General features: G+C 38.3%; 1 protein-coding gene across 2 annotated transcripts in view; it reads left to right on the plus strand.

Moving 5' to 3' along the window:
- Window positions 1–3,800: 3,800 nt before the first annotated feature.
- Window positions 3,801–14,988, plus strand: part of ddc (dopa decarboxylase) — a 31,769-nt gene continuing 20,581 nt past the window's right edge. Inside the window, exons 1-4 of one of the 2 annotated variants that reach the window (XM_026185264.2) lie at window positions 3,801–3,929; window positions 12,628–12,835; window positions 13,102–13,215; window positions 13,322–13,441. In XM_026185264.2, coding sequence (XP_026041049.1) covers window positions 12,635–12,835; window positions 13,102–13,215; window positions 13,322–13,441 — 435 coding nt within the window. In that variant the 5' untranslated portion in view covers window positions 3,801–3,929; window positions 12,628–12,634. Of the gene's footprint in view, window positions 3,930–6,590; window positions 6,729–12,627; window positions 12,836–13,101; window positions 13,216–13,321; window positions 13,442–14,988 lie in introns of those variants that run through there. The other variant, XM_026185263.2, reaches the window with a different exon arrangement.

A 14,988-nucleotide genomic window follows, 5' to 3' on the forward strand; every position in this document is an offset into this window, starting at 1 on the left:
TTTTTATCTATTCTACCTGCAATTCAGTTTTCCAAGACATTCTTAAAGCAACTTCCACAAAAACAAACTAGAAGAGTGAATTTTGGTCAAATTAAATTGAGGCCCAGTTGGGGAAAAAAAAATACTATTGCAGCTGTATGCAGGACGGTATCAGTGCTTCATTTCTCTTTGCCACAGCACAGGGAAGGATAACCACTAGCATTTCCTCTAGAGGTAACTACCAACACATCAAAGGAAATGTGGTTCGTTTTAAAAAAATAAATAAAACACAAAATTCCCCCCAGAGATGCAGACGATCCTGTGGGGAGCCTCCGTCCCACAGTGACGCTCCTTTGCTCCATAAATGACCTCATAACTGCTGTAAAACAAACATGTGGCAATGAAAACAGTTTGGCGTGCTCTGACATTAATGGCAGACTCTGTGCATTACTTCTCACATAATGTTGCCTTTTTTTTTTTTTTCTTTCTTTCTACCTGGAACTACTTGTACCAAGACACAGTCACACATACATTTACAGCCCACCTTTTTACAACCAGGAAAGACCTTTCACAAAAGTACACCATCAGAACATCCAACAGTGATACCTGTATCGCCGCCTTCTCGTTTTTCCTATCCCGGCCTTGTTACTCTTTCTTCAGCCTGCTCTTCGATAAAGTGAACATACTCTGTAAGCAGAGAGGGAAAACTGGAAATATTACTAAATATGTGTGTTTGAGTGACAACAATAGGAGCATCAGACTGAGAACAGCTCATACAGTTGGTCTGGAAGCAGTTGTGACTACCTTTTGTCCCACACAAAACAATTTGAATAATACAAATAAATGTTATATTGGCTGAAAACTTGTCTGCGATGGAGCTCCTAGAATCACCTGTTTCAGTTTGGAGTCTCCATATAGATCAGCTTTCTCGTTGGATAGACTCGTACACTCCCACTATAGATGACGCACAACTGGCATCTCAAAGTTACACTGGACGTAAATGTTGGAGGCTCTCGCTTTCCTCCACTTAAGTAGGTTCAGAATCAACAATCTCTGCGGAGTGTTTATTTTTTTCTACCATTTTTACATCAACAGCCATCTATTATTTGCCAGCAGGTTGTCTTAAGGTATTTTAGAAGTGAGATGCAGAATAGCAGCGCTATGTTGACACTCCGTGTGTTCACCATTATTTATGTAAGATGCAATGGCTTTTTTTTGTTTTTATTGTTGCAGCAAAATGTTTATTTATTTACCTGGATGTGACTGATTACTTGAAATTTTTAGATATTTTTCTCGGCGCTGTTCAGTACTTTGTTTTTGTTTTTTGTCATTACTTTAAATTCATTGTTCAGGGTGATTAATAGAATTGTAATGACATGACCTATATTGACTTTTTAGTTTTGATTATTCAGCAATGATTTGTTATCATCAGTCTTGTTATGAAGTCATGTTTAAAGCACACTGGCCTCCGTAGTGTTAACATTGTCATTCCAAATGATGGCACGCTGGAAAAATGAAAGAATGAAAGGTATCTGGGTTTCCCAAAGCATTGATCACTTTGAAATTTTTTTTTTTCAGTTTTCTTTGACAGTTCTGATATTTATTCCAGATATCAAAATTTTCCAGAACACAAAACCTCTAAAGTTGGCTTTCTCGTGGTGTCCTTAAAGAACCATAGACATGAACTAAAGTAATAAATCCACAAATGTTTTGGGAAACTCGGTCAGGTAGAGGACAACATTGTTGTTAAAAAGGAGTTTTAGAAATTAAAGTAAAAATTTTAGATTGGATATAATAAACAATATTACAATAATGGTATCTTTTTAAGAATGAAAAAAGGACGATGCTGTTTTTAATCATTGTATGAATGTGGGAGGAGTCTGTCACTGATGTTTTACTTGCAGAGATTTGGACGAATATGGATTATCACACAAAGTGTTTCACAGTTGCTGGAAGTCATCCTAAGCTGCTGAGTCCTTACCGTTAGTTTTATTGTAATATGAAAATGTTAAGTACCCCCCAATGAGGCTTTGTTTTGATGTAGCAGATGTTACCATGTGAGGGACAGTACAGGGAGCTTTGTAAGTGTGGGTTTATATTTTACATAAAAACGGTAAGGGTTGTACTAACACTAAATGCGAAACTCAGTTTAAATTGGGGAACACGTGGAAGGTGGAGTAAGTATTTTTGGTTATCGATATTTTTGCCTAACTGAATACACCTGGGTTGCTCAGGGCGCACTTGAAGCATGTTAAAATTACTAATCTGTCAAAAGACGAGTACACAATGATGACAAACTTGGATATTGTAGTTTAATTAAGTTGAGACTTTTCTCCATTGCATGCACCACCCATTTGCTAGTTGTGATTACTTAAAGTATATATGGAGAAAATCAAACAGAACAAGCAATTTTTAAAGAACACGGTGTTTTTGGTTTTTCCATAATTTGTTTGTATTTTTTTCTGTTTGTTGTTAAAGGCCTGAAATACTGGTTTCCTGAGCTGATTCAACCCCCCTCCCGCACCGCCAAATACACACTCAAATTAGACAAGCGTATATCACTCATGTTGGAGCATGTTGTAAGCTTTGGCAGTCAGGTAACTTGTACCCACAGATCGTGCCTCTGATACACCCCACCACCATTGCTGTGCACCAACTAGGTCTAAGATGTGGACCAATGGCAAAGCTACTGTCCATAAACACTTGATGACTACATATAAAACACACACACACACTCTGAATCTGGTATAAGCTGTTAGGAATGAATGCTTTTCTCTTCAGCTGCAGTTTTGGTGTGCTTCTGGAGCTCAGACATTTGGCCCTTATTCTGCAAAGGTGGCGCAATCTGTTCTGACTCTTGTGCATTTTCATAACATTGTCATAATGCAAGATAATGTGGCTGTACAAATGAGTAAAAGTAAAAATATGTCTATAAAAATATAAACTTATGTATTTCAGGGAATGCAAAAAAGAAAACGGTAACTTCTCTTTTTGTAAGAGAGAGCTTCTGTATTCATAATGTGCTTTGCTTCAATCTGTAAAGAGTTTAATGGCTGATAAATCTTAATTGTAACCTTTTCAGGTATTTTTGTACAAATAAGGGACTGATATATTCTGTTTATTGTAATTAGAATAAAACATTAATACATTGATATAAAAAAAGACAGTGTTTGTCTTTATGCAGAGAAGCTTCCCTTTCATATGTCTTATTAAAAGTAGCATGTGAAGGTTTCTGTGAGGGACTAACACAGTACATTAAATTGAATGTGAAAAACAAATTATAAAGCTATTCTATCTGCTACTTTGGGTAAAACAGATAATTGAGTCAAGTGCTGTATACACTAAATGGACACATCTACTAATAACTAATTTTGGGTGTTTCATTCAGTCCTTTTGCATAAAACAAAACGACCCATTCTTGGGGGCTTTAAGTATTCCCTCATTTCGGGTGTGGTCCTGTAGTAGGAGGCTTCTGTTATAACAAATGTGTGAAATTTCTTCCAGGGCAAAAATTCACACAGACATGCCAAAATCTTGTAGAAAGCCTTCCTGGAAACTTTAAAAATGTGATATCATAAAACCTCGTGTTTTCACCCATGAAGTGTAATACTTGGTTATTCCAGAAGATGGTGCAGTGCTACAGCCAGCTCAAGAGCTAGCAAATAAAGTGTCTCTGGAAGTATTTGATAGATTTAGGATTTAGTACATTAAAATCTCAGAATAAATCTTTGTGATATGTGGTTAGTGGTGCTAAGAAAAGTTGGTAGTTGCGGGGCTGTCATTAAAGGCATCGTGAAATTGCCCTTTGACACCATCTGTCACGCCCTTTGGATTGTGAGTCATGTGTTGAGGCTCAGTTTTGTTGTGGGCAAAGAAAAAGTTTAAAGATTAACATGTCTGCAGCTTCGCAGCCTGCAACCAAAGAAACTTTTATAACATCCGGACACAAGGTGAGTTGCCTATACTTTTGCTTAAAGCTTTTTTGTACCCACTTTGCTGGAGAGAGTTTAACATTTGTGAAACTCTGAAAGAAATGGATTACTTTATGAACCAGTATTTGTTTTTCCATCTACCTTCTTAATCTTACAGCTCTAAATAGACTTTAATATAGGAGGTGCTATGTCTGTGCATTGAGTGTTTCTGTGTATCAGTGTTGGGAAGGTTACTTTTAAAATGTATTCCACTACAGATTACAGAATACATGCCCCAAAATGTATTTTGTAACGTGTTACGTTACTCAATGAGACAGGAAATGAAACAGGAAAATACCGCCGTGTAATCCATTTATTTCAACAAAGTAACTGTATTCTAAATACCACCTTTTTAAACGGTAACTGTAACGGAATACAGTTACTTATATTTTGTATTTTAAATACTTAATGGCGGTACATGTATTCCGTTACTCCCCAACACTGCTGTGTGTGTAGTTTGCTGCGATTGCCTTTAGGCTGTAGCTCAGGTGGCAGAGCAGGTCAGCCACTAATCAGAAGGTCGGTGGTTCGATCCAGGGCTGCCTCCTGGCTGCATGCCAAATATACTTGGGCAAGATACTAACCCCATGTTTGCCTACTGGTGGTGGTCAGAGGGCCCGGTGGCGCCAGTGTCCGGCAGCCTCGCCTCTGTCAGTGCGCCCCAGGGCAGCTGTGGCTACAAGGTAGCTTGCCATTGCCAGTGTGTGTGAATGTGTGTGTGAATGGGTGAATGACTGAATGTAGTGTAAAGCGCTTTGGGGTCCTTAGGGACTGAGTAAAGCGCTATACAAATGCAGGCCATTTACCATTTTTACCATTTAGATTGATTGCTTACCTAATATAAAAGTAAATAACATTCATTTAGACTGTGCGTTAACAAATATTGAAGAGGGGGGGGGGGGGGGAATCAGTGTATTGACAAATGATGAATAAATAATGTAAAATAAGCATCTTTTCTGTTACCTTACACGGTTGGATGACACCACCTGTCAAACTGTCTCTTTCACTGTCACAGGAAATGTAATCTTTTTCACTCACACACAGACACTCTGTTAAGTTCTTATAAGTTCAGCCCAGTGAAAGTGCATGAGCCATCTAGTGGGAAAGTCAAACATGCAGTGAACCTCAAACCTCAATGCTCAGAAAAAAAGTGACAAAAGGGGAAATCAAATAGGTTAGTACCTTGAATTCCAAAGTCACATTTAATGTTAATATAGTGCACATTCGGGAAGCTGAAAGAACCCAGGTGGAGCCGCCCTCTTGATTTACAGTGGGGGGTTTGGCATACTAAATTGCATTGAAAGTTCTTTGGTGTAGTCCAGTAGTTAGCACCTGCTCTGGGAAATATTATAGCAATTCCTGAACTGAGTTAACAAGCAAAATGCAATGTTCTCATTTTCTCAAAGGAAACTATTAAGAAAAGGAGAAAAAAAAGGAGAAGAAAAACGGATATACCAGAATCCCTTTTTGATTGAAATGAATAAAAGAGGTGAACTGAAAAACTCACTGTGGACAATTAAATGCTTATTCAAGCTAGAAATGTTGAGACACACACACACACACACACACACTCACTCACTCACTCACTCACTCACTCACACTCTGACATTTCTGGCCTGAGGATTGTAAATTCCCTCAATCCAGGTGTATCAATCAAAAATGTCACGCATGCAAAAATATCTAACTTTGATGACTAACATCTGCTGAAATGAGTGATCATGCCCACCAGCACAGTGATCAGGAAGAATACAATAATTTGCTGCTTTGATAGAGAATTACATGTTGCCAGAGTAAGTAGGAGCTCCTGTCTTACCTCAGTGCTATTGCACATTAGCTTACATTTTGGCTTCTATTTCAAGATGTGGATGCTGGTTCTGAGTATTTCGAACCTCATTTTGTTAAGTCAGGATGCATTTTATAAAGAAAGAGTACTAATAGCATTAAAGCATTTTGACAGATTTGACTGTATGTAGTAGATAGAAATAGTAGAATAGCATTTTTACCATAAAGCACTTTGAGTGCTCTAGTTCATTCAAATTCATATAAACTTACAGGGAATTCTAATTATTTCAGGTTGATTTCCACATTATATGTGTAACACACATGGACAGCTCATAATGAGCAAAAATGAAAACAATAATAACACCAGGCTGGTTTACAAAAACATATTTTTCAGTGTGATTTCAAAGAAATTGTGTAAACAACCACTTTATTTAGTGGTGGTTTCAAATTGGATGCATTAGGCTTTTCCTTTGTCACAAAAAAAGTACCTCCTAACTGTGCAAAAGTACAATGCGTTATCATAAAATTACAAATTACTAACACTATTTTTGTTATTAGTTGTTTATTTTATTTTTATGTGCACATTATTTTAGTGCTAAATATGTCTTTATGTCTATATCTGTGTACATTTAGAGGATGTGGTAAAAATATATGTAAAAAGACTGAGTGCCCGTTTTTGTGTGTTTGTATGCACTGTGTGCACAAGTGCAATGTACATGTGTGTGTAGAGACATGGTAATAGCAGCTCCAGGAACTCCTTGTGAATCAGTCTTTCTTACGTTGGCCGTGAGCCCCATTCCCATTGGCTGGTCTGGTGGGGGTTGGTGGGATGAGGGTGGTAAGTGGCAAGATAAAAGGAGCAAATGTCTCTTGTCCTGCTTACACACACACACAAACACACTCACCACGTGCCTAGCTGTCGGTCTCTTTGTGGACGCTAAAGGAAGAGATCCACTATCCAAACACCGCTGCTGAAGCTGAAGCTCACCTGTAGATGTGAGTATACAGACACACACAGATATTCATGCAACATGTGTAATCCTATTTGGGATAAGGATAAGGATAAGGGACTCACTTGTCATCTCAACAAGGGACAGAGACTTGCAGGGTGAAACACTTGTTGAATGATAGCAGTAGTGGAGCTCAGGGGGCAATGTTCATATGCTGTTGTGGCACTGAATCAGCAGTTTGACAGTCATTTCTGTTCAAATACGGTGTCTTTAAAGCTTGTGTTCTTGTGCTGCTATTCATTTAATTGCAAAAGGTTTGCTTGTTACTGTGAGACGTGTGAAATGGAAATTAAATGCGTTGAAATAATTCAATGTTAACACGAACAAGGAAGCCTTGATGGTGGCTTGATTTGAACAGATTCATGAAACTGACACTCTGTTATGAAACCATGCCTGTACTCTATACAGTGAATGCAAACGGAGCTTTTGGGCTGTTTAAGTTGTGCAAGCAATGCACATTTTCAATGACTGTTTGTATAAACTAAGCAGGATTGAAAAAGGAATACTTGTAGCTGTTATTCTGGCAGATACAAAAACTCCCCTAAATATTGTGACTTAAAACTACATTTCCAGCATGTAGCATCAGCTATGTGCTGTGCTGCTGCTGTCTCTGTTCACAGACTTGGATATAATATGGAGTGCTCTACTTGAAGCATACTGATGCTGAATTACTCGTATTTTTTTAAAAAAAATTTTTGTTTACTTGAAAAAAAAGTTACTTTTCTTTTTTTAATTTAAAATGACATCACTGTCTCTTCTGTTGTTCACAGGTTGTTTTGGTTTATTGTGGGCAGAAGTAACACACATAATTGTATGGATGCTTCTGTTGTGCTTAGTGTGCTCTTGTATATTTAGAATTGTTTGTCTTTGTCCTTTTTTCCTCTCTCTTGTCTTTTCCTTTTATTGTTCTGGTCACATGTTGAAAGCTTTGTCTCTTTATGGCTCAGCTTAAGAAATCACCATCTAGCATTTCTAGTATTTACAGCACCTTGATTGTCATATACTTGCAGGAAACTCATTTTAGAGATAATACTAGACTGAAAAGAACCTGCGTTGAGAAAACTTATCTTTCATCGATTTCCAGTAAATTAAGAGATGTTGCTTTTCTTATACATACTGTAGAGCTTCTCCTTTTGTTCATGGTAAAAGCATTTCTGATTCTGCTGGCAGGTTTATAATCTTCTTGGAGCACATTTCTGACATAAAGGTGGGTCTTGCTCCCAAATGTGATGGAAAAATCCCTTTTTAGACAGGTTTTATCAGTGCTGCCAGGTTTGTGCCAATTTCTGATGTTTCTGAGTGTTTTTTTTTTTGAATGTCTGTCTTTGCGTATATTAGGAAATAGACTGTAGTCAACAGGATTTAAGAAAGGGTTATGCATAAAAGTGTCTTTATTACTCTGCATTAAAATCTTTATAAAACTGGGATGTTATTGGTGCCATTTCTGCTGCCCTTGGCATTTTTAGTGTCAGTGATACCTTTTATGTAGATAAATAAAGCATATATAAATGTCTAATTTCCAAAAAATGATTTTGGCTTTTACATTGTGACAGGAATGTTTTTTCAGGTGCAAATTGACTTGATGTCATTCAATTCCATTTTATTTATATACACCAAATCACTACATGCTTTATAATGTAAGATGGAGACCCAACAATAACACAAAGAAAACAGAGAAAATTAATTCAAGAGAGATATGTTCGATAGATTATAGGCCATTTGAAACAGTTTCAACACCCCTGCTCTGGATCAGAATCTGAACTGGAGCGTCGAGGTTTCACAAAGCTGTGAAAGCCCAGGCTGAACCTTTTGGAAGCAGGCGGTCACATTCCTGCTAGAGATGTTTATCAGGTCTTTTAATACAGGCATACTCCCTCAAACTCTGAACCAGGATTGTATCTCACTGATTAAAAAAACAAGTCGTTAGTATAGTTTATAACTCCTCTCCAACTGCTCTACTAGAAGTTTCAATTCATATTAAAGCTGGATGCTTCTTCTGGATGCCGAAAAGGCGTTTGACAGAGTAGATTGGGATTGGGGAAAAATTTGTTTCATGTGTGATATTACCATACATTTCCTCTCAGGCAGCTTTTGAGTGAAATGACTCAAATTCTGAATATTTTCATTTATATCATTCTACAAGGCAGCCCTTTGCGTTACTGTCTGATCCTGTTATGATCCTGGCACAGTCAGAAATACCATGGGTCATCTGCATGGCCCTTTACGGAGATGACCTTTTGGTTACTTTTGTCCGATCTGTCATGCTCGGTCCTCACAGCCCTTTACATTTTGGCGATTTTTAATAGCAGTCTTAAATCAGGTGTTGTGCCAGCCTGTTTTAAACATGCTGTTGTGCAACCAGTGCTTAAAAAAACCTAATCTCTCATCCTCTGTACTTGCAAACTTCAGGCCTATTTCAAAGCTCCCCTTTCAGTCAATTTTTTTTTAGAAAAGATTGTATTTGTTCAGCTGCAATCTTTTCTATATGGTCACAATGTTCTCGAGAGTTTCAGTCTGGTTTTAAAGCTTTTCCTAGCACTGAAACTGCACTTTTAAAAGTTCTTAACGATCTTTTACGAGCCACTGACTCAGGCGATTCAGCTGTGCTTCTGCTTTTGGATTTGACCGCTGCATTTGATACTGCTGACCACAGCATTTTTATCTCTCGGTTGAAGCACTGCGGCATCAAAGGCACTCCATTAGAGTGGTTCAGGTCATACCTCTCTAATAGGACTTTCTCAGTGAAGATTGGAGATTTTACCTCTTCCACAGCCCCCTTTACTTGTGGTGTTCCCCAAGGTTCTGTACTGGAGCCAATTCTTTTCTCTATCTATATGTTGCATCTGGGTCTTATTTTCAGGAAATATAATATCAGTTTTCATTCATATGCTGACGACACTCAGATCTATCTTCAGCTAAAGAGAAACAGTTCTGCCTCCCAAGAAACGTTATTTCAGTGTCTTGGCGAAGTTAAGGTCTGGATGGCCTCTAATTTCCTCAATTTCAACAAAAATAAAACCGAAGTGATCGTTTTTGGACCAAGTTGCAATTCTAGAACCTCACATTTTAATTTTCGCAGTTTAGAACCTTTTATTAAATTGCATGCTAAAAATTTGAGGATTATATTTGACAATAAGTTCACCTCTGAGAAACAGATTAGTTTAGTTGTACAGCGGTCTTTCTTTAAACTGAGGCTTTTATCCACTTTGAGATATTTTTTGTCTTTTAAAAACCTAGAATGGGCAATTCATGCTTTCATGCTATCCCAACTGGACTATTGTAATTCTTTATATTTAGGCATTAGTCAGACTTGTCTTGCAAGGCTCCAGCTGGTCCAGAATGCTGCTGCTCATCTTTTGACACGAACGAAGAGACATGAGCACATCTCCCCGGTGCTTGCCTCGCTTTACTGGCTCCCTGTACATTTTTGAATCAATTATAAAATCTTATTGGTGACTTATAAAGCACTGAATGGACAGGCCCCAGGGTATCAGTCAGACTTGTATTCCCCCTAGAGCTCTTAGATTGGGTGATCTTTTGCTCTTGGCCACACCAAGGTCGAGCCTGGTTCTTAGAGGTGATCGTGCATTTGCGGTCGTGCAGTCTAAATTGTGGAATGATTTGCCTCTCCACATTAGACAGGCTCCTACCCTTAACCTTTTTAAATCCTATCTTAAAACACATTTCTGCTCACTGGCTTTTAAGACTGCATGAGCGTTATTTACTTATTCACTTGTTATTAGCTATTTGGCATTGATGTTAATTGATATTGCTATTTTATTGTGTGTTATTTTATTGTGTAATTTGTATGTTTGTACAGCACTTTGGTCAACACCACTGTTGTTATTAAAAGTGCTATATAAATAAATAAATAGAAATAGAAATACTTACTCCTAAATCTTTCCATGGCTGCCAGGATAAATACAAAAGGAATTTCTCATTTTACTGTCAGAATGAACAGACACAATCTTGTCCCATGTCAGATCCTACATCAAGCTCCCTATGCTAAAGCTCAGCACGCAAAATATTTGATACTGTGTTTCCTCTATGCGAAAAGGCCATGATTTCTTGTCTGAAATCTTTTAAATGTCTTCCACGTTAACTGGAAGCGACGTTACTCCTAATGCCATGACTGCCCTATTCACTGAGGCTACTTTCACTCCTGTTAAATTTAAAAGCTTTCACAGTTCTGCTGGCCAGATAACTAATGCTATTAAACAGGAAATCTCCAGCCTCACCTATTTACTGTATACATGCTAAATTGGGGAGGTCCTTTATTCTCTCACATTGGAAGAAATTAAGTTGATCCTGGCCAGTAAGGCTGTATTAGGCTATTTGAAAGGACCTGGGATCCATGTCTGACCCATGTTAAAAATCCAGATGCCAGGATGTTGTTTGCCTCTAAACCTCTGTAACAATTATTCAATGGAAGAACTATTCGCTATGAAAAACTCAATAAACTGACTAAAATAAAAGAAGAAAGCAATTAGAAAAACCCGAACGACTGTGGCTACGTGACTCCAGGATTAATCAAGTTTTGTGTGCGGAATTAAAAGTGCTAACATGGCTTGCTTTAGTGCCACCTTATTAAAACTTGTAGTTGTAGCTATTTTTATACACACTTCGCAAATGTGGTGCTCAGTCCTTTTGAGGGTCATAAGCTTTGTCTGGCGTGAATGTCCAGGTGATCTATTGTGTAAGGTGACCAGAGTGCAAGAAGGCCAAGGCAAGCACGCTTACAGACACAACTAACTGTAGATGAAGTTCTAGGTCAGAGGTGAGAGATACATTTTGCTGGTAACTGCATTTGTGCCTGCATAGTAACAGTTGATGCAAGAGGTGTTAAAATAAACGTGAAATGAACAAGTCATCAGGAACCATCTGGAGGGGGAGACGGTTGAAACAAACAGCCATGTATGGTAAAAATGTTGCTGATAATGGGAACTTGTCTAACTGTCATTAACTGTTAATCAATCATTAACTGTAACTGATGCATGTTATATTCTTCGCTGACGCAAGAAAGGGCTGAACCCTGACATATTAAAACCATTTTGAAGTGTGCTTTTTAGCGGAGATCTATGCTGATGTTGTTACAGTATACATCTTCCCACGCGTGTGTTTAATAAAATCATCGTTTGACTGAACTCATCTGGGCCAGTGTTGGTTTGTTCTTATCCTCAATATTAAAGAATCAGGATATGTGGCATGTGTAAAAATGCTCAAAATAATGACAATGACTCAAATAACTACTTATTTTAACCAGCGTTTGCAGAAAAGCATCTCTGAATACACAGCCTTGAAACAGATCGGCTACAGCTGCAGAAGACCGCGTCAGATACCACTACTGTCAGGATAACGTACTACGCCCTAAAGCTCCAGTCATCTCAAACTGGTTTCTTGAACACAACGAGTTCTCAATCAAAGACGACAACGTGGTGGAAAGAGAGATTCACATCTTAAATGTGCAGCTGACAAATCTGCTGCAACAAAATGTTTGAGGAATGTTTCCAGCAACTTGTTGAATCTGTGCAGCAAAGAATTAATGCAGTTATGAAATCAAAAGAGGATCTAAGCCAGTACAGGTGATGAAGTGTATATGATTGAGTGAATGTGAGTGTATATGTATTTATTAATGAGTGACTAAATGTAACTTTTAACTGCTTTTATGTATTTTAAACGCCTCATGATCAAAAACTCCGGACATAACTTAGCATCATCTTACAGCAAGATCAAAGGTCAAACTTCTGTGTGCTAATATAGCTGCTCTTTTAAATATTTGGTACCACTCTGTAGTATCTTAATCTTAAAACACACCAAAATCATTTATAAGCAGTCAAAGCAACAACAAAAACTGAAAGGTAATGAGTGTCTGTGGTGTCTTACAGTTGTACCATGGATGCAGCAGAATTTCGACGCAGAGGCAAAGAGATGGTAGACTATGTGGCCGACTACCTAGAAAACATAGAGAAGCGACCCGTCTACCCAGATCTGGAACCAGGATATCTTCGCTCTTTAATCCCCAATGAGGCACCACTGGAGCCAGAAAGCTATGAGGACATTATAAAAGACGTCGAGAGGGTCATAATGCCAGGGGTATATATTATATATATTTTGGGGGTATAAATGTATTCATTTGTGATTTAGATATCTCTGAGGTTCAGGCAACTCTGGTGTAGCAGTTTAAATTTAGTAGATGATCTGGTAGAAACTGGTTGCTGGTTAAAGCTTCAGCTTTTAAAAGGGTTGTTTGCAGGATATTAGGACTCTGTTGGGCCATATAGGATGGTCAATTAGCTGTTCAAAATAAGGAATAAGATGAATTTAGATAACCACTTGTACTATGTTTTGTGTTTTTCCAGGTCACCCACTGGCACAGCCCGTACTTCTTTGCTTACTTTCCAGCAGCATCCTCTTACCCTGCCATGGTGGCCGACATGCTCTGTGGAGCTATTGGCTGCATTGGATTTTCCTGGGTAACTGAAACCTTTCTGTATTCCTGTATCTGACTCAGCATTTCGAAATTAATCCATATCTGAAGTGTTTGACATTTTCATTTGCATTTTGGCCGTGTGGTTTCAGGCTGCCAGCCCAGCCTGCACCGAGCTAGAGACAGTGATGTTAGATTGGCTTGGGAAGATGCTTCAGCTGCCTGAGTGTTTTATAGCTGGGACACATGGCCGTGGAGGTGGTGTCATTCAGGTAACGGTCATTTGTATGTGTTCATTGCATGTGTGCTTTGGTCAAACACTTGGTTGGCTACCACTATCAAGGAGTCCAACCAGCTTCTGCATATTTTAACACTAGTTTGAAGATCAGTGGCTCTAACTGACACTTTTATACATGTTATTGTTTAAAAGTTTCGGTGCAGATTGACTTTGAGAGTCTTTATGTGTATACAAATAACCTGGTTGCCCCTGTGCTCATATTCATCACCAGCTTTTATGCTATTGATTTGTTGTCTCTGCCTCTGTCTGGTTCAATCCAGCAGAAAATTGGCAGGAAATTGCCTTTTAATGTGTCATCCACAGGCAGGCAGAGATGACAATGATGGTGCTGGGATTGTTTCGTGTGGAAAAAGGCTAAGCATTAGTTTGGTGTTCCATTGACAGAAATACAGAAAGCAATAGCTGAGGATACACTCTATATATATGTGTGTGTGTGTTAATGGGATGTTGAATGGTGGAGCATGAGAGCACACTCTGATGACAGATCATTTCATGCCTCCTCTATTGTGACCACCTGAGTGTGAGGGCGTGTTTTTTGTGTGCGTGCTCATCTGGCTCATCGTGTTTTTGTTTCTGTCTTGCCTCTCTCCTGTTTTAGCACGGCTCACTATGGCAACGAATGGGGCTCTTCTCGCTGCAGCAAGGCTAATTGAGTGTTGTGACCGCACGTTGCAGACCTATTATTATAAACCTTATACCAACACAAAGGGGAAGTGGGATGGTTAAAAAAAAACCTCTGGTGACCTTAGAGTTCCCTTTTTACCCCGTATGAATCGTGATGACAGAGAAAAATACTACTTAAAAAGATTACATGTGCTAATTGACTAATGGCTTCAATTTAAAAAAGTGTGTGTATGTTTGTGTGTGTGACCATTATACATTTATTTCAAAAACATGTTAAATTCTTGAAACTACACAGTTCATCTTTAGCAGTACTACATCTTGGCTTCTGTTCTTCTTTTCAGCTGATAAAAGGTAGAATCAAATATACATGAAAAATAAAAGGCTACATTTTCCTATTAGTACAGCTGGGTGTGTGAAAGCTGGAAAAACCCATTGTGTCCTCATGCTTTTCAAAGAATTTCAAAGTTCTTGATATATTTACAAACCAGGATACTCAGTGCATCCAGATATGGTCCCAAAGTCTAATGCGATTTTCACATCGCCTCATAAAACAGTTTGTTACATGGTTTGTTCATTTACAGAGGAGTAGGGACCCTTTATCTGAAAGCCTTTTAAAATAAAAAGGCAACTTTCTACACACAGAGTCATAAACCCAGTTTTACCACCTGACTAGGCAGAAAGCTTTAAACTCCTTCATGATGACTACATTGCACAAGCTCTCAGAGTCGTGATTGGTTAGCGCTTCCTGCCTTCACATCTGAAAATACTTACAATATGCTTCTGGTGAAAGGTTGCATTGTTATTATTATATTTACAAAATCTTCACATTTCAGATGTCCTTATAGCTGGTTACAGATCTATATGCATGTCCAAAATCCTAAAATCACATTCAACCAA

This window comes from Astatotilapia calliptera, chromosome 11 (assembly GCF_964374335.1).
Source record: "Astatotilapia calliptera chromosome 11, fAstCal68.1, whole genome shotgun sequence".
NCBI lineage: Eukaryota > Metazoa > Chordata > Actinopteri > Cichliformes > Cichlidae > Astatotilapia > Astatotilapia calliptera.